At 34.3% G+C, this 25,275-nt stretch overlaps 2 protein-coding genes and 1 non-coding gene across 3 annotated transcripts; all 3 read right to left on the minus strand.

The window, feature by feature from the left end:
• Positions 1-3,586: 3,586 nt before the first annotated feature.
• LOC113504354 lies at positions 3,587-3,693 on the minus strand. Its single transcript, XR_003401564.1, has one exon. It is a non-coding gene; the product is annotated as a U6 spliceosomal RNA (small nuclear RNA).
• A 3,889-nt stretch (positions 3,694-7,582) lies between these two features.
• On the minus strand, positions 7,583-9,336 carry LOC113504259 (kappaPI-actitoxin-Avd3c-like). The gene is made up of 3 exons (XM_026886475.1): positions 9,055-9,336; positions 8,245-8,299; positions 7,583-7,710 (listed from the first exon to the last, which is right to left on the minus strand). The coding sequence occupies exons 1-3, from the start codon at positions 9,113-9,115 to the stop codon at positions 7,599-7,601; spliced, it is 228 nt and encodes a 75-aa protein (XP_026742276.1). The 5' UTR covers positions 9,116-9,336; the 3' UTR covers positions 7,583-7,598.
• Positions 9,337-9,892: 556 nt separating this feature from the next.
• LOC113504258 (kunitz-type serine protease inhibitor long epsilon-dendrotoxin Arg55-like) lies at positions 9,893-13,811 on the minus strand. Its single transcript, XM_026886474.1, has 3 exons — positions 13,646-13,811; positions 10,734-10,788; positions 9,893-10,023 (listed from the first exon to the last, which is right to left on the minus strand). The coding sequence occupies exons 1-3, from the start codon at positions 13,773-13,775 to the stop codon at positions 9,912-9,914; spliced, it is 297 nt and encodes a 98-aa protein (XP_026742275.1). The 5' UTR covers positions 13,776-13,811; the 3' UTR covers positions 9,893-9,911.
• Between the last annotated feature and the right edge of the window lie 11,464 nt (positions 13,812-25,275).

Consider the following 25,275-nt stretch of genomic DNA (forward strand, 5'->3'; position numbering starts at 1 on the left):
CTCAAATGTATTGGAATGACAAGTCAAAGTCACGTCACTTGTCGACAAGGAATGTCATTCTTATACATTTAAAGATTTTTTGTATTCTTAGGTGATCACAGAACCGGCCACCACTAAGAAAGTGCCTTGATCTTATATGTATAATCACTTTTGTAGGATTATGTAACCATTTTGTCTGTCCATCCGACACCAGGCTGTATCTCATGAACTATAAAAGGTAAGTAATTTTTTTAGAAATTATGTATTTCTGTTGTGATTTATAATAACCAATACTAAAACGAAGACTGAGGTTAAGCAACTGACGTAACGGTGACAAAGTTGCTGGTAGGTGACAAATAAATTGGAGACTGGGTGCCACCAATTTCTTTTTTTATCTTCAGCCTTTAACACTTGGTTACGTGAGTTCGTCTACCATTTAACCGACTTTTTTCATCTTAACAATTTTAGTTAAACTTACCATTATATTTCAGATTCTTCAAAGATATGTAGTTTACTCCCCTGCCACTTCCCCACAGCATCTTCTTAACCAAGAAAATATAATTAAAATATCATGAAACGAGATTCTTTCGCTTATTTTATGAAAAAGAAATATGTTTCAACACTTTTTTTATGCATGTAGTCACCCTTTAGATGTAAATTCAAGCGTTTTTGACGCGGGGGTCGCAAGTGGCAGCTCGCGACACCTCACAGCCTTATAACATAACTGTATAAAGGAAAATCAAGATTTAAATTGTCATTACTGACGTTTTTGATGAGTTAGCATCATCCTGTATTAGTTCTGAAAAGGCTTTTAATAAATAGTACTTTAATAATTGGATCATGTTAAAATCTATGACTATATCTATACTGATAATATAAAGCTGAAGAGTTTGTTTGTTTGAACGCGCTGATCTCAGGAACTACTGGTTCGAATTAAAAAATATTTTTGTGTTGAATAGACCATTTATCAAGAAAAGCTATAGGCTATATAACATTACGCTGCGACTAATAGGAGCGAAGATACAATGGAAAATGTGAAAAAAACTGTGTAGATATAAATCATAACTTATAACTTCTAACCACGCGGACGAAGTCGCGGGCGACAGCTAGTGTTAAAATAATGGCAAAAATGTAGTGAATGTTATTTCAGGCTTAGACGAAATTACATCACAGCAGGATAGAAAATTTGAAACGTGTGGTACTTAATGATATTTCTTTTGGATAACTGACGTGACTTTGACTTGTCAGTTCAATATATTTGAGCGATTCCTCAGCGTTAGCGCGAGGAGACGTGCTGTCTATACGCAGAGATAATCTGTCAATTTTAAGCTTTTTAAAACTTGTATATGGAGGGCAAAGGAGTAATATAAACGAGATACCTAATAACTGAATTGGGTATTTGACTAAAAAAAAAAATTTACTCCATCAACTTTTACAAAATATGGGATACAATATTTTTTTATCGCATAAGCAAAAGTAAGTTAATGACGTACGTTAAACTCTCGTATGACGTCACTTGTCTGTGCACTTTCTACCGAGATGTGTCGTTATCAGCCCCCCTTAGACCTACCACCAACTATGTATGATGAGAATTACATTCTTTAATTTTCATTGATTTAATAAAACAAAAAAGTGGTGTATCAGTCCAATTATGAGCGAAACCGTCTTATACATTATTCTACACACAAAATCACCATTTCAAATAAATAAAAACATTGCTTAAACATATTTTAAGAGCAACAAATGAGTATCTTTTAATCTCGCACTGAATATAACATTTTATACCCATGTAAGTTTTGTCGGAAGCAAATGTAATTTCTCGCATACATTCACAGGTTTCTAAGCACGGTACCTATAGTACCTATAGTTGGTACCTACATGAGCTAGTGTCACGCACTTTTATAGACAAGACAGGGATCCGTTTCCATTGGACTTTTTGAAAATTTTTAAATGGTATGATGAATATTTCTTTTTCAATATGAGTCATGTAGTTAAATGTACATTGAAACTTGGCCTGGCACGCCACCCCGTGTCTTAATACGTATGTGGAATACCTTTTGTCCTGTAAGCATAAATTGATCGAATAGGGTATTTGACCATGTCTGATAATATAAATCTGTTTAATCCGTTAAAAAGATTTCCAAAATATATCGAACACGTATTTTTCATTTTAACACATCGTTCAAAAGTTCAGTAAGGAATAATGAAAGCTAGTAATATCAGTTGCTAGGAAAAGTGACGACATACGAGATTTTAAATCACTGTAACCACTTCTTTTTTTGTCAAAATAAAAAATATGTGTCCAATTTTTTTAGTCTGTCGAACCGAACAGTTTTTTGCGAGATACCTAATACAGTAAATGGAAATTACTCGTGACGTCACTTCTGCATATACATTTTGTAGAATCGTTACGTGACAAGCCCCCTTTCTTAAACTTTAAAGTAGTTTATATTGTTAATCACAGGTTTTACCAATAAATCTGACGTTTTAGCAACACAAATCTGCTATCGAAAAAGTAAAAAACTAAAGAGGTTTCAACATCCCATCAATGGAAACCCACATCAGTCATACTAACAAGCCTCAGCACCCCCTCACGCACACATCAACATTCAACTATTCACACACACGGACACGCACTTTGATGCCTATACATACATACAAACATACCTCTATACACTGCTATTACTCGTATCCGAAGGGTGGATTCTATACCCTTTAACGAGTCTGGACATAAGTAAAGTATTTGTTGGAGTACCACATACTTTCATGTTATTCGGGAGCGCGGATAGCCAAGTGCTTGAGGTCAATAAGACAAATAGTAAGCGACCGCAACGTGTCGAGTGTTCGATCCCCGCGTACGACAAAGAATTATTGTTATGTTATTAGCGAATGATTGATCTAATTTTTTTTTTGTACATGTGATTTGAATGTTTGTGAAACCTGCGATATTAGGATTATTTTATAAAGTGCGAGAGTCGAAAACAAAAGATCAATTTTATACAATGTATTAATTTACTAGCTGTTGTCTACGCCCGCCAGGTACATAGGTATTTCTCGTTATAAACTATCTAAGTACCAAATTTCGTCAAATCAGTTACAAGGTTTTTGCGTGTAACAGTAACAAACTGTCATCTATACCTAGAAACTTTCGCGTTTATAATATTAGTAAGATTTTGAGCCATATGTCATAGATTTGATGATGATGATGATGATGACTATTGGATTGCCAATTCCAAGGTCAAGGTTCAAATCCCAGCACGCATAACTGTATTACTAATAAATTATCCGTTGCTAAAAACAGCGTGAGGAAAGTGGCAGGCCTGAGAATTAATGCTTATTATTGAAGTAAATATCGCAAAAATTAAAATATCGATTAGATTATAATATTTATGAGATAACGTTTTTATCTTTAATCAATGTAAACAACATATGTGAATAGAGTTATAAACGACAAATATTTATTCACCTATTTATTTTGCGAGTAATAAAACTATTTATTAGCTCTCAACAAAATTAAATATATTTAAAGCACCGAATTTATAGTTTTTCGAAAGAAATGAGCGCTCATGAAAATCTACAAACTTTGAAAATTGTATGAAACTCTCCAAAAAATGTGGAACGCTTCACGATTTTGCGTGTCATCCTTGCGCAGGGGCCATGCTAATCTTCTCTGTATCGTTCCAATTTTAGTATATGTACTGCCGAAGCAAGTACGAAATATGAGCGCCAAAAACTTAATCTGTACCTATAAAATTGGACAACTTTGATTGCGCGATTCAGAACTCTATACATTGCGCCATCTATTGAGGAATGTTAACACCAAATGAATTATTATGCCATGCCTACAAAGAAAAAAGTATTTTTTTTCCTTAAATTACTGAATTTGTAGATTTCATGGTTAATATAATCAGATAAGACCTAAAACTTGTTTTTAATAATTTTACAAAAACTTTTATTTTTCCACAACAACGAGCGAAATGATGTCGCATTATTTTCTGATTGCGCAATTTTTTGTGTGGATGAGTGCGCAAATAGCATTATATTTAATTTATTTTTTGTATTTTTCAGAACAGAACTACTGGTTCAAATTGAAAAAATATTTTAGTGTTGAATGGACCATTCATCGAGAGAGGTTTTAGGCTATATATCATCACGCTGCGACCAATAGGAGCGAAGAAAAAGTCATAACTTATATCTTCTAACCACGCAGACGAAGTCGCGGGCAACAGCTAGTAAAATATAAAAACCAAAACCTGCAATCATCTCACATACAATCAAACTGTAATCACCTTCACATCTGCAAAAAAATCACAGTTTTGTCTAGAAAAGAATTAAGTAACATGAACTTGAAAAGGTCTTAGAAAGGAATCATAAAGTGTATTAATACATTTTGTAGTTCTTTTCTGCCTCTCCTTACCCCAATTCTACTATTTACAATTGCCGATGAATTAATGGAAATTGAATTCAATTTAACCCTATTATTATTCTCCTAAGCCTTATTTTCATTGAAAAATTTGGAAAATCATTGTATTGACACAGTTTTTCAAGTGTCAGTGTTCATCAATTTTCATCCAATTCAAATTCAATATAGTTATCCTAAGCAGTACCGTTTAGCTGCCAAAGCCACCAGGACTCAAACTCCATAATCGACCATTGTTCTTACCTATGTCGGGAGCAACCGCTGACAAAGTTTCAGTTTTTATAAAATAACGTAAGTCTGGCGTCCACGGGCTGTTAACCCATTGATATGCGAATATACGTTGACTCTAAAATATAAATAGGTTTAATATTATTCTAAATATTCCATAGCCCTCGAAGATGAATAAATTTCCCTGTTTTTTCCTCATCTTCCATTGTATCTTCGCTCCTATTAGTCGCAGCGTGGTATGTAGCCTAAAACCTTCCTCGATGAATGGTCTATTTAACACAAAAATATTTATTCAATTTGAACCATGTTCCTGAGATTAGCGCGTTCAAACAAACAAACACACTCTTCAGCTTTATATATTAGTATAGAGTATAGATTTATGAAACATAATTATAAAAAAATACTTTTAAAATATTTTTATGGCTATATGTCTATTCATACGAATCGCCGCGTTTTGCGAGTCAGACTCTCACTTGCATAGTTTCATACACATATTTAAATAAGTCGTTTGACGTCAAGTAGGATTCCAATCGGAATGCAATCTCGCTCTCAAATGGCTCAGTTCCGTTCAAAGATGAACACTGAAAAATGTGTTAAAACATGCTTACTGTGTGTACAGAAACATGCTTCCGGAGAATAAAGGATGGGAGACTGTCACACCGAACTGTAGCACATACATATAAGTAAGTTAACAATAAAAAAAATGTTGTTTAAACTCTCCCGCCTAAAGGAATATAATCTTTGTGCCGCAGAAGGGTTCACAAACATTTAAGTCACATGCACAAAGACACTCAGACACATGATTTGTGGAACACGCAAATAACTGTCCTATTGGGGATCGAACACGCGACACGTTGGAATAAATAAGTTGGGTGTGGTAACCTCAACCACTCGGCTATCCAAACACATTTCTGCCAGTTCGCCTCGCTCGCCGTCGGCTCTTGATTAAGCACTCCGGTTGAGTCCAAAACCGGAGTAAACCGTTATCAAATAAACAATGTTATAAATCGAAATCTCTTACAAACAAATCGGTCTAGTGCGAGTCCGTTGTGTCCGCTGAGTGCGGTTCCGTATCATTAAAGTTATGTCAACAGCATAAAACATGTTTTAGAATTCCGTAACCAAGGATTAAAAATATAACCCTATTAGTCGTATTACTGAGGCAACGCTGATTAAAATAATGTATTTTCTTGTATATGATTCATATTCATATTTATATATTTATTTGCATTCCATAATGTTACAAATGATGTTACAGAGGCTTAAAGCTAGGTACAATGTTATGGACCCTGTTAGGGCACAGCAAAAGAAGGCATTACAAATTTATATTACATAATATTTCAATAATATATAAAATACTAGCTGACCCAGCAAACGTTGTTTTGCCGAACTTTTTTTCTAGTTGTATGTATTTTTAATGCCAAATTATAAAAAATAAAATATTTTTTTTGAAAAATAGATGTTGTTCTATTCTCAGACCTACCCAATATGTACACAAAATTTCATAAGAATCGGTCGAACCGTTTCGGAGGAGTACGGTAACTAACATCGTGACACGGGAATTTTATATATTAGATTAATTATATGCTATAAGTTAGTAGGTTATTTTTAATTTAGAATATTTAATGATTCAGTAATATGAAACTACGCTATGGTTTTTTCTAAGTACTCATTGACGCTATAGTAAATGACGAATCAACTTTTTAACATGCAACAAACATTTTTACAGCCTTGTACTAAATATTTATACATGTATTAGGTAAATCAGGCCGTTGACTTGCCCACGAATGACCTACTTACGTATTCATACATGTTTGTTTACATTAAGATATCACCAAGACAGCCACTGTAGCAGTGTGATGATTGCTTAACTTTTCATTTATAATCATGACATATAATTCTACTGTACGCATGTCGCTGAATTCCTCCTAAACAGCTGGACCGATTTGGATGTTTTTTGCTAATTTTGACTTTGATTCACGTATCAGTCCAACTGAACGAAGATTGCTGTTTTAATTAGTTCATATTTAAAACTAGCTGTTGCCCGCAACTTCGTTCCCGTGGGTAGAAGATATAAATTATGATTTATACCTGCAATATTTTTTTCACATTTGCCATTTTATCTTCGCTCTTATTAGTCGCAGCGTGATGGTTTTTTAGCCTAAAGCCTTCCTCGATGAATGGTCTATTCAACACAAAAATAATTTTTCAATTTGGGCCAGTAGTTCCTGCGATTAGCGCGTTCAAGCAAACAAACAAACTCTTCAGCTTTATATATTAGTATAGAGTATAGATAATTATTTTATCATATCCATGCCTAAAACAGATTTTTTTTTTAAATTCTTTTAGTTATTTTTATTTTGAAAACCCATTATCCAACCGAATTCAAACAGGGGGAGGTTCTAAATACATGTTTCTGTATTTTGTTACTTCTGATCTTCGGACTGGATGAACCCATTTTGTTGATTCTTTTTTTTATTTAACGTTAGGTAATTGTCATTTGGTCGCATAAAAATGACGCCAAGACTCTCTCAGTAGCTCTCTCATGTTTTACTTTTTAGTTGTCAAAAATTATTTTAAATTTTTTATTGTTACACTACGGTGTACAATACCGCCATTGTCAAGGTGTGCGCTGACTCAGGATGCGAATAAGACTGTGCCAGTAAACGCAATTTGCGTTGCACTTTATGCATTTACCAGTACAAATGTGTTTCATCCTACTAATATCATAAAAGCGAAAGTTTGTAAGTATAATGTTTGTTACTCTTAAACCGCTGAACGGATTTGGACGAAATTTGGTTCACAGATAGTTTGACATGACTCGTGGCTTTGACATGTCATCTCAATACACACAAGCGTTAACGATTGTAGAAATGTAATTTGGCTAGAGGCTGGTGTAGATAATCAGGGTGGAGGACCGAGGCCTTCTGGCCGAGAGAATGAAAACGAAAGATGTCAGATTTCTAGTCTTTTATTTGCAAACAGCATTGCACTCTGCCTTACTGGTGAAACGGTTGTTATTACCCATACAGCCGCCATAGAAGAACTTCTCACAATTTCCGGTCTCACTGTTAAAGTAGTATCTGAAAAAAGGGGAATTTATATATTTAAGCTAAGCTATAGGTTCAAAAATTAGTATATTTAAAAAAAACGACCCCCACGGTAAGGAATTTAATCCAAGTGTCGCGGGGGCTTCACAAACATTCAAACCATTGCATGTGACAGACGGTGAAAGACAGCCAGACTCAGAACAAGCATTCGTAGATATAACAAATGCTTGTCCTACGCGGATCGAACCCCTAACACGTCGTGCTCTTTGGGTGAGTGGTCACCTCAACCACTCGGCTATCCGTGCAGTCAGGATGAGTCAAAAGATGACTCTACGATCTAAGGCTCGATAAATTGTGGGTCCCAGTCATTTGTATATGAGAGTTATTTATCTGCAACATGCATATTTTTAGTAATATGTCAATATGTTAATCTGTGATCTAGTAAACACATATAGCTTTGCTTATTTCGTCAATAGATGGCGTTGTATGGCAGTTGTGGAATGAATAGGAGGAAAATTAACATGATGTTTGTTTGTTTATTTGAACTCACAGTTAAAGATTACTTACGCAGGTATTTGTCCTCGACATATCCCAGGGTCAACAGGTTGCAGGCATTTAGCATCTATAACAAGATATAATTTTATCTTTAAAAAAATAAGTAAGAAAGCGAGTTGGTATTAACAAACCCAAGACAAAACAGGGGCCCAATTGTGCTATTTTAAATAGTCATTAAATTTACTATTTCACCATTAACGGGACAGAACAGTCATTCTCAAAACAATAAATGCTCAAAAAATGAGTTGACAAAATGCTAAGATGCGAATAGTGTCAAATTGCAATCATGAGAATTGCAATCCTGCACAAATTGTGGATAGCGAAATTAGGGCCTATACGAATTAAAATTCGATGGAGTTGAGACGGTTATTACAGAATCGTATGTCCATCATCATATCGGCACCATATTTCTTTTTCACACAAGATACATATACCTACATACAAAATATCAAGTCAAATCCATACCGAGAACTTTCAACTTGTAAGATTAGATTACAGACAAAAGGACCGGCAAAGAGCTCGTGGCTAAACAGCATTAAGTGCACAAGTTGATCGATCACAGGTTAAGCTACTCGAGATACATAAAGATGGGTGACCATTTTATGTCATGTAAAATTTATTGTCCCGGCTGTTATTTATACATCTTTGATAGTCGTTACAGGTAGTCAGAAGCTAACAAGTCTGACAACCAGGCTGACTAAGGGGTATCGTGTCGTCCAGAGTATCATACTCCCTATACGGGAATATGCCTGCTCCCAACAGTGAGACGAATATATAATACACGAAATTATATATTAAATAAATGAAAAGCTTTAAACATACCTCTAGCGTCGATCATCGCAATGACACCAAATAGCAAAGCAAAAATACAAAACAGTTTCATAGTTTCTTCCTAGGCACACTTTATTCTTCAAAACCTATTTCTAGACTGAGGCACAATAAATATAGCTCTGGTATATATAGGCTTGTTATAAGATAACTTTAAGGTCATCTTATGCATATATTATAACATTTTTTCGTTTTGCATATATGTAAAAAACTATAAAGTTCGAAATAGGCATGTCCTTTGTTAATATCGATAAGCTGTTTATCGAGTCGATGAGAATCGATATATCAAAATATCATGTTATTATTTAAGTAATTTATATTAATTTGCTTTGCATATTAGACATTATAGGTATACGGTAAGCGTTAAGAACGTCTTGCCATCGCTTAATAGGCCGTCCACATATCCGTTGATACCCTACTATGTCGCAAAAATTAAAATCGATATTCAGAATTATCGATAACGATCGGACATCCTTAGTTCGTCACGATATTTTGTAGGGTTCCTTAACCGCAATTCTAGTTAGTATTTTTCATATCTGTTTATTGTTATCTTTTTACCAAGGCTTTGTAATGTTTTGTGAATAGGAATGTCTTTATTTTCATTTAAACTTATGCCGCGTTTCACAAACATACGAATCACATGCATAAAGACAAAAATACTCACTACAAGCATTCGTGGGTCACACAAATGCTTGTCATAAACGGGTATCGAACCCGCGGTACGTCGCGCACAGTTGATTTAGCGTTTTGACCTCAACCACTCGCCTATCCTTGAAGTCAATATATATTGGGATAAAGCTATGCAGATGAGTAGAAAAAATAAAAACAAAAGAATGTTAGATCTGTTATATTTATTGACAAGCGGATTTGCACTCTTCTATAGTCTTGAAGCGGTTACTGTTACCCATACAGCCGCCGTAGAAGAATTGTTCGCATTTTTCAGTCTCACTGTTGAAGTAGAATCTGAAAAGAAATAAACAAGTATATTAATCTACTAGTTCATCATCATCATCATCATCTCAGCCTATAGCAGTCCACTACTAGACATAGGCGTCTCCATATGTTCTCCAGAGCAACCGGTTCATTGCCACCTGCATCCAACGGTACCAATATACTAGTTGTTCGCTTAAATCGAAAATAATCCCACGGGAACATAAAATCGGGATAAAACTATCCTATGTGTTAATCCTGGTTATAAACTATCTGTGTACCAACTTTCGTCTAAATCTGGGCTGTGGTTTTTGCCTGAGAGATGAGCAAACATCGACACATCCCTACATGGGTGAAAACTATTATACTTTCTAATAATTCTAAAACAAATCTGACTAACCGTCAGACAAAACATTACATAGGAAAATACCCAGTGGGAACAGAATAGAAAGTGCATGGTACATCATATACGGTGCGATGCTCTCTACAGGCAAAGGAAGCACATGACACCAACATTTACCAACATGACACCAACTTGCCGGGCCGGTTGGTCTGGTTAGTGACCCTGACTGCTATACTGGAGGTCGTTCGGGGTTCGATTCCCGCCCAGGACAAATGTTGTGTGACTTTGCTTAGCTTGGGATCAGATAACCGTGTGTGAGTTGTCCCAGGATATATATTTACAGCCAAACAAGCATTACTAGTAAAAAAATAATAATTTAGTATTACCAAAATAAACTCACCTTGGAATCTCAGCTCGACAAATTCCAGGCTCAGCAGGTTGCAAGCATTTGGAATCTGTGATAAGAAAATGGAACAATGTAAGATATTACTATATTTTTTTTAACATCATCATCATCGGCCTAGCCTTTTCCCAACTATATTGGGGTCGGCTTCCAGTCTAACCGGACTCAGCTAAGTACCAGTGTTTTACAGAGAGACTGCCTATCTGACCTCCTCAAAGGGCAATTTACAACGATAAAATGGGGACCCCCTATTTATAGTTGTAAACTGCATTGCCAACGGATTTGAAGCTACCCTGAAAATATCAGGATTTCACAGAATTTCTCATCGCCAAACCGTTGTGGGCTAGCGTGGTGATCAATGCTCAAAACATCGCTACACTTTAAGAGCCCAACTGTGGGATATTCATAGACAAGCATTATTATTGTTTTTAAATGCCAAGGTGAAGACGACTTGACTTTATTTATGTACGACGTGCAAAAGCAAACAAAACATAGTGCACAACAAATTATTAAATTCATTCGCTGTATGGCTGTGCTGCAATTAATGTTTATAAAAAAACTGGGTAAGTAAGTGACAGACGCATGACTTTGCGGGCCCGTATAAATAAGATAAAGAAAAACGAACACAAATAAAGCAATTGACCATTGACGTGACCATACAAACTACTGCTGCAATTGATTTAATGTTGTATATTTATTATCTTCTAGCTGACCCAAAAAAAAGTTTCTACGCCATGTGAAAAAGGGTATCAAATAGGATGTTGTCCGATTCTCAGACCTACCCAATTTGCACGGAAAATTTCATGAGAATTGGACGAGCTGTTTCGGAGTTCAATTACGCACACCTATATATTTATTAGATTACAGTGAGCACTTTAAAACGTCATCTGTATTTTTTTAACTTTTTGGCTATCACGCTTTATCAGATTAATTCTGGTGACTAACGGATGGACCAACATCCTATGTTTACACTGTGTATATATTTATTTTTAAAACAGTATCTAATGGAGTTTCTTGCCGGTGCTTCTCAATAAGATTGTCATTCTGGAACCAAGCAACGAGTGTCATTATTGTATCGTTTTGAAAGTGCCTAGTAAACGACCTAGGTACTTGAAATGAAAACCTTTAATTTTGATATTACTTTCTCTCATATTTGACACAAATATACCTATGTATGCAACTGATACAAAGTTCACAGGGTTATCTACTGATTAATAACTATGTATTTATGCATCTTATGTTTAGTGTTTTCGAATATTTTGCAAGTAGCACAAGAAACCATAATTACCTATTATCGACGTAGAATGCAAAAAAAAATACAATGCAATTTAATTTTCATAAAAGGTATTTTTTACTAATAATTAAGAAGAACGACGACAATTTTCTATTTTATATGAGTCAGTTATTGTAATTAATACTGGGTATTCAATATTTATTTTGTACTATACTGTACATATCTGTGATAGTTCCTGATCTCACCACCACATCTGATTACAAGCGAATCTTGAATGATACGGTGGAAAATATTATGCGTTGGCTCGATCAAAATAACCTTACAGCCAATATATCCAAGACTAAAGTAATAAAATTTCGAAATTATAATAGTGTGGCCTCAAGTGTTAAATTAGAATACTGCGGACAAAACATAGAAGAATTGGACACAACCAAATTTCTAGGAGTGTTACTGGATAAAAATGTGAACTGGAAAGCTCAAGTAGCGAGTGTCTGCTCTCGTATAAATAAATTTGTTTATGCCCTTCGGAAAATTAGAAAGCTTACTTGTGAAAAAACGGCTTTACTAGCGTATCACGGTTATGTAAGTTCGGTACTCCGGTATGGGTTAATATTATGGGGTAATTCTACAGAAGTCAGTAGGGCATTCATATCTCAAAAAAATGTATCCGGGCTATCTGTGGAGCTAGTCCAACAGAGTCGTGCAGACCACTATTTAGAAGATTAAATATATTAACCTTAAGTAGCCTTTATATTTATGAAATCGGAGTATTTGTTAAAAAGCACAGTCAGTTGTTTGAAAAAGTGAATGATAATAAAAGGTACCAATCACGCGACATAACAAAATTAGCTCTGCCGAGAATTCTAACTACTTTGTACAAAAAAAACTGTAGCTGCATGACGATCCATATTTTTAACAAAATTCCTAAATCAATTAGAGAACTCCCATTATCCAAATTCAAAATCAAACTTAAAAAGTGGTTACTAGACAAATGTTTTTATACGGTTTCTGAATTTATTAAACACAAAAACGCATGATACAATGTGTAAGTAGTGTCTAACACACTATGATGATTGTTTGTAAGTAATGTTAAAAAGATTATAATTTAATAATGTTTAATTTAATATTTTGTGTTATTTGTAATTAAATAGATTTTAATTGTATTATCTCGATTGTTGTAATTTTATTGAATTGTCTGAGATAGCACTTTTGTATGTGTATGACACTGTAATATTTATTTTTTATTTTATGTCAATGTAGTATGTACCAGTGTCTACTCGAAATTTGCATACCGATTGAGCGGTGAGATATGCATGTACATTATGTAATTTACCAAAACACCTGTACCTAATACCGTGTCTCTGCAAATAAAGATTCTTATTCTATTCTTCTTATTCTTATTCTATACTAAAAACATAAATTACGCCCACAAATATAATATTAATAATTAATACCGCAATTGTACGTACAAGTTTAATTGCAAAAACATTTAAAATAAGTGTGACGCCACTTTTATGTATAATTAATTTTACTTAGTCGGTACCACAAAAATCCCTCTTTAAAACAGATTGTTCAGATAAGCTTAAAAAAAAAACACTATTCACCTGACGAATAAAATACATTTTTAATTACTCACACCTAGTTGACATCCCTATTAACGAAAAATAAAACTTACCTCTAGCGTCGTTTAAGGCGAAGATCCCAAACATCAGAAAAACAAAAAATAACAGTTTCATTTTGGTACAACACAAACGCACAGTATTCTTCAAACCGCTTATCTTAACTGAGACACAATTATATCGCATTCGTATTTATATGCTCTCATATAATTTCAGGGTCATCTCTCGCATATATTACCTTTTTTATTGTTTTCTTAAGTATACTTTATTATCTTTTCATTCCATTTTATTATATCGATAAATTAAAGAAGTCATTTATGATGTCGATGTGCGGTGATCTCAGGATCTGCTGAATCGATTTTGATTGTTTTTTACTAATGAAAGCTACATTTTTATGGATATAGGCGATATGTTTATGAGTGTTAAGGCTAAATCAATATCAAAAGTTTTTAAGTTTATACTTCTTTTGTAAATACAAGAATACTATAAAAGATTTCTAACATAAAATTATTAACGTATGCATCAACAAAAAAAAGTGAGTGCATACAAAACTGGGGAAAATATATTAATATACACCGTGTTTTTTTTGTCGTCTTACAAAAACAGCCCAGTTCATGTATCCAATGACTAGAACACGTTCATGATAAAAAAATAGGTATTTATGAGATTTGAAAAAAAAAATGCAATTTTTATTCAATATTATTATGCAATTCGTAGTTTTTTAGAAACACAGCTCTGTTGCGAGCGCGGTCCGAGCCTTGTAACAATGGTGAGGGGCGCGGGCGGCGGCAATTTTATCATTTTTAAGAGTATATTTCAGATTTCTCTTGTTTAATTTTCTTCGTACTTATTATCTTAGTTGATGATAAAAAAAATAGAAATCGCGCCTAGGGGTATTTTACGTCGGATACATGAACTGGGCTGCTTTTGTAAGACGACTGAAAAATCACCGTGTATGTATTGACACAAGGATTCTAAATTATAGCCACTTATCAACTGAGAAAATTTTATATAGTTTTCAATAGGAATGCCCTGTCTTTTAAACCGTTACGAATAACATTTTATTACCGATTAATCGATACAATTCTGAATCGAATTCATGTGAATCGATCAGTTAGAAATTGTTGAAATCATTTTTTGTACCATTTTTATTAAAGCGGCAAAGTTTGTGATTTTGTGACTTAGTACTGTAACGGAGAAACTCAGCATGTACAGAACCGATAGAAAAACGACTCGAGAAAATAACATATTTACTTCACACAATCATGTTTTCGTTTTGCCTGAGTTTGTTAGCTTCAACTCGTGCATTTATCAATGGCTAAACAACACTGAACATTTTAGAAACCTCTTAAAACAATTCTTTAGCTATTATGAAAGTGAAACAGTACACTACACAGCGTAGAGCGTCTAGTGATTAGTGGCCCTGACTAATACCTACACTTGTCGTTGGTTCGATTCCCACCCACGACATTGTTTGTGTGATAAGCACAATCGTTTGTTGTGAGTCTGGGTGTAATTTATCTGTCATATATTATGCATGTATTTAGAAACATATAAGAATGTTTATCAGTTGTCTAGTACTCATAATAAAAGCTTTGCTTAGTTTGAGACTAGATGGCGTTGTGTGAAGGTGTGGATTATTTATTACTAGCTGTTGGCCGCGACTTTGTTAGAATAAGTTAGAATTTTCCCCATTTAAGCGCAAAAAATGTGTTTTTTTACGACCTCACATTAGAAACCTCAAAAATTGTAGCCTATGTGTTATTCTTATGTATAAGCTATATTGTGGTAAAGTTTCATTAAAATCCATTCAGTAGTTTTTACGTGAAAGAGTAACAAACATCCATACATCCATACTTACAAACTTTCGCCTTTATAATAGTAGTAGGATTCAGGTTATAAAGAAAAAAAACACGAAAAGAAGGTCATATTCGTTTTATTTTAATGACAAGCGGCTTCACATTCCTGTTTCGTTTCAAATCGGTTTTCATTTCCCATGCAACCTCCATAGACGAATTCTTCACATTTTCCTAAAGCTGAATCAAAGTGGTAACTGAAAACAGAGATCAATAATTATCATCTGTCTTTATAAATATGATACATCTATACTCTATACTAATATATAAAGCTGAAGAGTTTGTTTGTTTGTTTGTTTGAACGCGCTAATCTCAGGAACTACTGGTCCAAATTGAAAAATTATTTTTGTGTTGAATAGACCATTCATCGAGGAAGGCTTAAGGGTATAAACCATCACGCTGCGACTAATAGGAGCGAAGATACAATGGAAAATGTGAAAAAAATAGGGCAGGTATAAATCATAACTTATATCTTCTACCCACGGGGACGAAGTCGCGGGCAATAGCTAGTTGCAGTATAAAAGACTGCACGGATAGCCGAGTGGTTGAGGTCACCACGCCAAACCCAATGTGCGCGACGTGTCGCGGGCTCAATCCCCGCGTAGGACAAGCGTTTGTGTGATCCACGAATGCTTTAACTGAGTCTGGGCGTGTTTGTGCATGTGAATTGTATTTTTGAGAAACCCCAAGCGATACAAGGATTAAATTCCTTACTGCGGGAATCGTTTTTTTTAAAGAAAAGAAAGTCAACGGATAGAAAACTTCAAATATATGGAAATGACATAACATTTCAACAAGTGATGTGGCTTTTTCAAAACATATCCTGCACTTAAAAATGTGTTCCCTGTGTCGCGGGGGGTTTCTGAAACATTCAAGTCACATGCACAAAGACACCCAGAGTCAGGACAAGCATTCGTGGATCACACAAACGCTTGTCCTATGAGTTGATCTAACCAACGATTGGCTTGGCGATCTCAAGCTCGGCTATACGTGCATTCTATGTTTAGCATTTGTTACATTTTGACGCCAGTATTGCTGAACTAATTTAGATGTGCGTCATTACTTACCGCACTATATTTCCAAAACATAATCCAGGATCTGCTGCTTTAAGACATCTGCCTTCTGTAACGAGAAAAAGAAACGCAAAATTAAAACGATTTAAATATGTAATACAGATATATTTAATGTTTGAAAGAAAACAGAGATAAAATCATTTCCTCTTAATGTAGAAGGTATTGACTTTCTTTTTTCTTCGGCAAAAATGTTTTGTTTTCCTAATTAGTTTTCCTAAAGAACATGCAGAACAAGCATTTATGAATTACAAAATATTCATCCTATACGGGGATCGAACCCGCAACACAGTACACAAACACAAATAAAGAAAAACGTTTTTTACAATATTTTGTTTAAAAACAATGTACAGAACTATGTCATTAAAACCTTCTTTTTCTTTCTTCTTCTTCTCCTTTATACATAAAAGTGAATTGCTGTTCATTAGTCTCGCTAAAACTCGAGAACGGCTGAACCGATTTGATTTATATTATTTATTAGTCTTTAAATATTCGTGAAAGTCAAGGGAAGGTTTAAACGGTGAAAAATATATAAAAAAAAATGTATTTATATATGCATTATTATCATCGACTGTTAGGAGTTACGTATAGTTCGCCGGGACAGCTAGTAAACAATAAAAATGGCGTTATCAAATTAAATTAATTGTTTATAAACATACCTCTTGCGTGACCCAGGACGATAACCCCAAGTAAAAATAAAAAGAAATAAAATAATTTCATTATCACAAATTCTAAGTACTGTTTTGTATCAAGTCTCTTAACTGAATAACAATATATTATGATTTCTCGCGTATATGTATATTCCTATAAAGATGTTTTCCAGGGCCGTATTGACTAGGTGTATATTTATTTTGTTTTAGCAAACGAATATTGAAACGGATAGGACGAGAGATGAGAAGGTTTTTGGTTCCGTATATGATAAATATTTTAAGTATTTGCCTGGACTGTTGGTGATAGTAGATGGCCTTTGATTGCTATACCAGAGATCGTAGGTTCGATTCTCAGCTAAGAAAGTGTTAAAAATTGTGATAAGTATGATCGTTTGTTCTGTTTTTTTTAAGGAATAGAAATAAGTACGTTTGTATTGACAGTACAAGTTTTATTTAGTTTGATACTAAATGGCATGGTGTTAAATCTGTTTAACTGTAGTTAAGTTGATGATAGGTCTAGTTTCAAATAAATATTCAGTTTTGTACAATACCTATGTTACATACTAAATGTAATGGCCCACAATTGGGCAAAGGCACGAACTTCACGAACCTGGAAAATTGTTTATAGCAATGCGTTGTTTTATAAAAAAAAATATGACTTTGACGGATGGCCGTGTGGTACAAGATTGAAGGCTAAACATATTATTGTGTATATTGTGCGATGTCTTGCTCTCAAATTTCCAACTGTATTACTTTAAAAGTCGCTAATATCGCAAATAAATATACTAAGGTTAATATCTGAAACCAACATTTTCGAGATGGAAAATTAAAGCATCACAAACATGACAAGTTTTTTTTTCAGATCGGAAATCATCAAATGCCTATCAACTTTAGATTGTAGTGTCAGACTTTTACTGACTAAACCCACCCTTGTTCCTTCCTTTGCTCTTTGTGTTCTCGGTAACAATTTTGGACGATCCTGCTGGTTTGACACGATGGTACGATGTTACGGAACCCCAAAATATCAAGTAATATGCTCTTGACATTGAGGCAGAAAACCAGTAAACCAGTATTTTCAATTAAATATAGACAGCGTTAAAAACGTGTAGTGTTTAAGTATACATGCACACAGAGGCAGTTTCCCTATGCTTATCATATTGTTTATTTTAACGATGTGAGAAATATCGTACACTTTGAAATACATTGCGTTATCACACAGCTCTGATGGCGTTTCGGCCGCTGAGTTTCGTCCGATCTGGTCGAAATAAGAATTTCATTTTTATTCAAGAATCAAGAATATTAATTTGTTAAACATAGGTACCTACATTAAATGCTGGTGTTAAATATACATAAGGAACGCTATGTTTTGCCATGAAGGCGTACAAATATAACAATTAAGTTAAGATTTATACATTTTAAGTAACATAGGTACTAATATTTTTGTGTGGTAGTTCGGACTATATTTCTTTTGAACCAAATTTTGTACAGTCAGAATGAAAAACCTTAGGTAGGGTTATATTATATAAATAGAATGCCAGTGGATATTAATGACAACTGGGTGTAAAAAGAAAGTCTATTTAGATTTTAGTCCCTCAGTTAGGTAATCGAATAATACCTAATAGATATCTTTTCCTTTTTCTGAAAAACTAAAATTGAAAAAAAAAACAATCTGCTTTAAAGTTTAGAGGCGTCTTGTGACGTAAATCGTGACGTCATGCGTAAGTTTCATCCACTGTATATTGATGGTCGAACCTGCGACTCGTCGCGCACAGTGGGTACGACGTGGTGACCTCAACCACTCGGCTATCCGTGCAGTAAATGTTTGCGATACATCGCCAGCAATGTATTACAACTTGTTCGATATTTCTCGCCTCATCTGAATGAGAGTTTGTTCAAACAAGTTCTGAATCGACTCATAAAACGATATTATCTATATAGGTACTTACATATACATATAATTATATAAATTTGGAGTGTCTGTTTGTATAATATGTAATAACTGATCTCTACTCTATGCATATGAATATATAAATATACCTACGGCAAAGACACCATTTATTTTATAAATTTTTGTCTTTCTCTCTGTTTGTCCCGGGTATTCTCTAAAATGGCTGGACCGATTTTGAAGGGTTTTTATAGGTAGGTAGCTGATTTTATTGAGTAAGTATTATTAAGTAAGGCTACTTTTATTTATAAAAATAAACGAAGTCGCAATATTATAAAGCTTAGAGTTTTTTTTAACGTCCTGATCTCAGACGTTACTGGTTTAAAATATTGTTTCAGTGTTAGATAGCCCACTTATTGAGGACGGCTATAGGATATTTAAGCAGTAATTAAAGATGTTGCAAAAATGGGAAGAAGATATGTGTACTAAATGTATTTATCCAATTTCAAAAAACGAAGTCGCGCGTTACTGTTAGTTTGGATGCAGATATATATATTTCACATTATTACGGCCCTGGACCCACAATCAGTTGGGGTCATGCATTTAATAAATCTCTTCATAATAAATTTGATAATAATTGATCTACTTTATTATAAGGAAAATGTTACAACGTATTTAATTGAACCAAGGTATCTACTGCAAGAATGTTGTTTTTTGCCCTAGTAACTAAATATGTAAAGGAAACTGGTGAAGATACTTCCTCTCTCTTTCTCTCTGCCCTCTCTCGTTTTATCTTCCTTTTATTATTCCCCTTTCTACCAACTCTTTCCCGTGTTCTTTTTCCCCTATCCCAATTGTCCTATCCCCCCGTCTATCAACTTTCCCATTCCTCAAGTCGTCATCATCGTCCTAGCTATTCCCAACTATGTTGGAGTTGACTTCCAGTCTAACCGGATTAAATACTAGTGTTTTACAATGAGCGACTGCCTATCTGACCTTCTCAACCCAGTTACCTGGGCAACACGATACCCCTTAGTTAAACTAGTTGTCAGACTTTTCAAGCTTCAGACTACCTATAACGACTGTCAAAGAGGTCGGAATAACAGCCGGGACCCACAATTTAACGTGCCTTTCGAAACATATAGGAACTCTTTGTGACGAAAATAGTCACCCATCTACGGACCATGTCACACGTAGCTTAATCTGTGATCGATCAACTTTTGCAGTTATAGCTTAGCCACGAGCTCCATCCATTCGGCAAATAAAAACTTTTTATATAAATTTCAGTTAAACTTATTTTTTATTATTATTATTCAAGGCTTGCACTCCTTTTCGCAATCTTCCTTCGTATAGAATCTGTTGGCATTTCCCCCGCAGCCGCCGTAGATGAACGAGACACACTCGTTCAGATTCGCGTCGTAAGCAAAACTGGAATGATTAATTAAAAAGGTTTTATAACTATCAGCAAAGGACAAAAACCCACTTCATCTTTTCCACGACTCATTAAGGAATTGAATGTTCATTAATAGAAAGGAATTAAATCCTTGTGTCACGAGATTTTTACAAATATTCAAGTCAGATGCACAAAGACTCAGGACAAACATTCATGGATCACACAAACGTTTGTCCTACGCGGGGATCGAACCTGCGACACGTCGCGCACAATGGGTTTAGCGTGGTGACCTCAACTTGGCTATCCATGCAGTCAGTTACAACCGCCCAGGGTGTTTTTATTCGGTAAGACGAATCCGACGTAGAACCACGCCTTGTCTTCGACGTGAATGATTAAACTAGGGCTGCCACTAGGTAAAGCAGTACTTTTCGAGGTTAGGTTTTGGGTGGGTATCCACTAGGGTAAGCAGCACTGGTTTAGGTTTGGTTTTTGATAATAACAAGAATAATATGTATGTCTCACCTCGGTATGTAAGCGAGACACCGTCCGGTCTCACGAAGCCCTAAGCATTTCACATCCTTTGGAACTGAAAAACAAAATATTATTTGAATAGTCATAAGGTAGCAGTCTTTTTAGATAATTGTTATCATAATAATTCATAATAGCCCATTTAAAACAATGTGCAATGGTTTTGTAGCTACCTTGGGCCGTCCATGTTTGTTCTTTAATAGAGCAGAGATGGATGCCCCCTGGTAGATACCACATCACATTTTACATTAAAGTTCTCAACAAGACCTCTGCGTGTTGGACCTGTGTCCCCGTGCACACCTTTAAAAAGGACCGGGTCTGTTCCCATGAAGTTATCCCGTGACAGTAAAGAGATACACAACATTCGCACAACGCCATCTAGTCTCAAACTAAGCAAAGCTTGTGTTATCTACGTGACTACTGATGAACATACCTATAGGTAATATGTTTTTTTAAAATACAAACATATTGTAGATAAATTACATCCAAACACAGAACAAATGATCGTGCTCATCACACAAACATTAGTCCTGAGTGGGAATCGAACACACGACATCCGGTATAGCAGTCAGGGCTACTAACCACTAGACCAACAGGCCAGTCTTTCTTCTACAAGAATTTTAGGAAATTAATCCTGAAATGTATTTAAATGAACCACTTTAAAAAAAATAGCAAGAGCAAGTTATTTCATATTCTAATTTGTTTAATGTCTATAATGTATATTTTAATTGCTGTAATTGGTTTTTCATCGTTGTAATCTATACATATAATAAAATTGTAGAAATGTGAAAACTATACATTAAATATTTTTAAAAAGAACAATTGCTGTGTGCTCTACGGACGATTCCGAAGCCGAAAATATGATTTTTAGATTTTTTGTCTGTTTATCTCTTTGTCTGTATGTATGTCCGGAAAGATCTCGGAAAGTACTGGATAGATTTGATTCAAATTTTCAGAGAATATCAACAAGAGGTCGCACATTATCTCGCATTTCGTTACAGGCAGAAGCATTTTATATCTATCAACAAATATCAAATTATTAAATAAATAAAAATATTTACCTGTCGCACTGCAAAACGTCGCAAAAATGGCGAGAAACAAAACAAAAAATATGTTCTTCATTTCGATAATGTTACTTATTTCTAGTAAAATCCAAATTAAACTAAATTATTTTCAACAAAACTACATCTCTTAAAAGTATATTAGTATATTGATTCTAAGTCATTAGTACTAATATGATTTTAATAAGAATTTTATTTAAACTGATTGTATTCCGAAAGCTATATCATTAGGTTACTTATTATGTTATAAATAGTTTACCAGTTGCTACGTTAATTAATTGAAAATTAATTAAAATTATCATTTGTAATAACAGGTATTAATGTCCAAGTTGGGCACAGGCCTCTTCCCGTACAGGGGAGGTTTGAGCATTGATCACCACGCTAGCTCACTGCGGGCGATTTGAGATTTCAATATTAAGCATAGTCTTATCTATATGTCAATTCAAACTTTATTTATTTTATACATTTTCCACAAATCTATACTAATATATAAAGCTGAAGAGTTTGTTTGTTTGTTTGTTTGAACGCGCTAATCTCAGGAACTATTGGTCCAAATTGAAAAAAGGGGACAAGTGCGAGTTGTATGTAAGTTGGTACGCACAATATTGAGTGATTTACCATGTTATTTTAATATCATGGACTTCTTATAGGTTTTCCTATAATCTATAAGGAGAAAACGAATTTCTATATTTTTTTCAAAATTTTCGGTTCAGTAGTTTCGGAGACAGGGGGGGGGGATGGTCAATTTTCGTCTATTTTCTTAAATAACTTGGAAACTATTTATTTTAAAATTAGAAAAAATATACATTTCAGTTGGGAGAGTTACTCAATATTGAATCATTTCCATAAGACTAGGGCAGCCTGTGCAGGTAAATATGAAGTCCCCAGAGTAAATAATTACCATGGGGACAGAACACTCAGTAAAAGGATACCGTACCTTGTCAACAGCCTGCCCACCAGTATACGAAATAATAATAATAAAAAAGCTTTTTGCAGAACTCTAAAGACTTACCTTTTGGCAGGCATGTGAGTAACGACCTTTCGTTGCCTACATGTTTGTCAAAGGATACAGTCGGAATATATTATATTAAAAATATATATATTGTTATTATCTTAGTTACTATCTAGAATAAGTTTAATTGTAAAATTGTTAGTTAATAAGATTAATTCATTACGCCCACAGACAAACTGTGCAAACAGTTTTGTGGGGTTTATACAAAGCAAATAACTAAAATGTAAACAGTTTAATAAATAAAATATAAAAAAATAAAAAAAAAGATCTTCTCAACAAGACCTTTCATTTGATATGCCACACGATGCAGATTTCAGAATTATTATTTTTTATTTTCCCCTTCCCCTCCAAAAAGGACCCCCCATATACAGATTTCATCTGCTCACGTCACACCTCTGTGTTTGGGTCACAGGAATTGATATGTGCACCAAATTTCAACTTAATCGGTCTAATAGATTCGGAGATAATTGACTGTAAGCGACGGACGGACAGACACACGAGTGATCCTATAAGGGTTCCGTTTTTGTATTCAGACGTACGGAACCCTAAAAATATTGTGTTGAGTAGACCATTCATCAAGGAAGGTTTAGGATATATACCATCACGCTGCGACTAATACCAACGAAGATACAATGGAAAATGTGGAAAAAACAGGGCAGTTATAAATCATAACTTATATCTTCTACCCACGGGGACGCAGTCGCGGGCAACAGCTAGTATTTACATAAACATACACTTTAACGTCAAAATAGCAATCAAAAGAATAAAAATGACATTTCGTTTCGATATTACCATTAAAAGTAACACATTATTTTCAAACACACCATCAAATCTGCATGCTGTGATTTCACTGCAAAGTTTATGACACGATTGTAATTTAATGCTATCATCTTTTGAATCACACTTTGAGCAGATAAAGATATTTGATTTGATAGACCACGTGACTTGGACTTGCCATCTTCACATATTCGAGTGTTTTCTATTTACATGAGATATGTCATTAGACCAGAGAGGCAGTTTTTGAGTTATTCTTCTTTTGAAGCGATGAAGAATTACACCTGAAATTCTACATCGTGAAGTTGACATATTTTTTTTTTAATATAACTTTTTTAATTTATTTTTAATATTTATCGTTAATGACTAGTTTTTTAGTTATTTTTTCGCCTTACGCCAGAGAAGTAGTACTTCTAACATGAGTAGGCACACTTTCTTATTTCTCATAACATTTTCCTTTACCATTTAGCCATTATTAAAATCCATACAACCTATGACTTACAATAGTCGGTATCGACCCTACATTTCAAGCATACAAATCCATACGTTACGATTGTCTATCCACTCTGACAGATCTTTGATAGATTTCGTACTTCGTAAAATAAAAACTGTCAACTGAAGAAGAATTGGCTACGGCCTTTTGAGAATCCTATTTTTGACTTTACTGAAGAAAACTTGGCTACGGCCTTATGAAAATCCTTTTTGGACTTTAATAGAGAAGACTTGGCTTCGGCCTTTTGAAAACCCTATGATAGACTGTATTGAATAAGACTTGGCTTTGGCCTTTTTAATTGTAATCCAATAACTAAGTTTTTGGCTTATGTCAAATGAAATACATACACAAAGACATGGCTGTATGGGCTTAGATCCCGTTGCCTTTCCCATGCGGGAAGAAAAATAAAATAAAAACTGTCAAGTGCGAGTTGTACTGTCACTAGGGATTCCATACTTAATTATTAGAAGAAAAAACAAATTTGCATCAAAAAACAAAAAATAATAGAAGTCATTTTTTTTTGCAATCATAAAACGCTTTTATTTGAAGTCTTTCTATTCCACGATTCCGTACTTAAATACGAGAAAAAAAAACAAAAATTTTGACAGGTGTCATTTCTTTTTTTATGTAATTATGCTCCACAAGCCCTTTGGCAGTCTTCCATAGTGTAGAAACTATTTTTATTTCCACCACATCCGCCGAAAATGAAACTTGTGCATTTTTTTTTCACTAGATCATAGCCGTACCTGAAAAAAAAACATTGCACTGAAGAGGTAAATCAATAAAGAGGTTTAGTTTTTGACGGCAAAGAGTGTTTTTTTTTCAAAGTTTTGTGTTTTTGCACATATTATCTACTCTCATACAGTTTTGACAGATAAAACAAACATGATTAAATTTACAACTTGAAATAAACCGTTGATTTATTTTTTGTGGCCTTTTTTCATATTTGGTAAATTTTAACTAT

This window comes from Trichoplusia ni, chromosome 21, assembly GCF_003590095.1.
Source record: "Trichoplusia ni isolate ovarian cell line Hi5 chromosome 21, tn1, whole genome shotgun sequence".
Lineage (NCBI taxonomy): Eukaryota > Metazoa > Arthropoda > Insecta > Lepidoptera > Noctuidae > Trichoplusia > Trichoplusia ni.

Bases quoted from the DNA above. Each gene is read 5' to 3' on its own strand.
- LOC113504259 (XM_026886475.1), bottom strand. From the start codon at position 9,115: ATGAAACTGTTTTGTATTTTTGCTTTGCTATTTGGTGTCATTGCGATG. The intron at 8,300-9,054 runs GTATGTTTAAAG...ATCTTGTTATAG, and splicing joins TGCGATGATCGACGCTAGAG to ATGCTAAATGCCTGCAACCT. The intron at 7,711-8,244 runs GTAAGTAATCTT...CCCTTTTTTCAG, and splicing joins TGTCGAGGACAAATACCTGC to ATACTACTTTAACAGTGAGA.
- LOC113504258 (XM_026886474.1), bottom strand. From the start codon at position 13,775: ATGCGATATAATTGTGTCTCAGTTAAGATAAGCGGTTTGAAGAATACT. The intron at 10,789-13,645 runs GTAAGTTTTATT...TTCTTATCACAG, and splicing joins CGCCTTAAACGACGCTAGAG to ATTCCAAATGCTTGCAACCT. The intron at 10,024-10,733 runs GTGAGTTTATTT...ATTTCTTTTCAG, and splicing joins TGTCGAGCTGAGATTCCAAG to ATTCTACTTCAACAGTGAGA.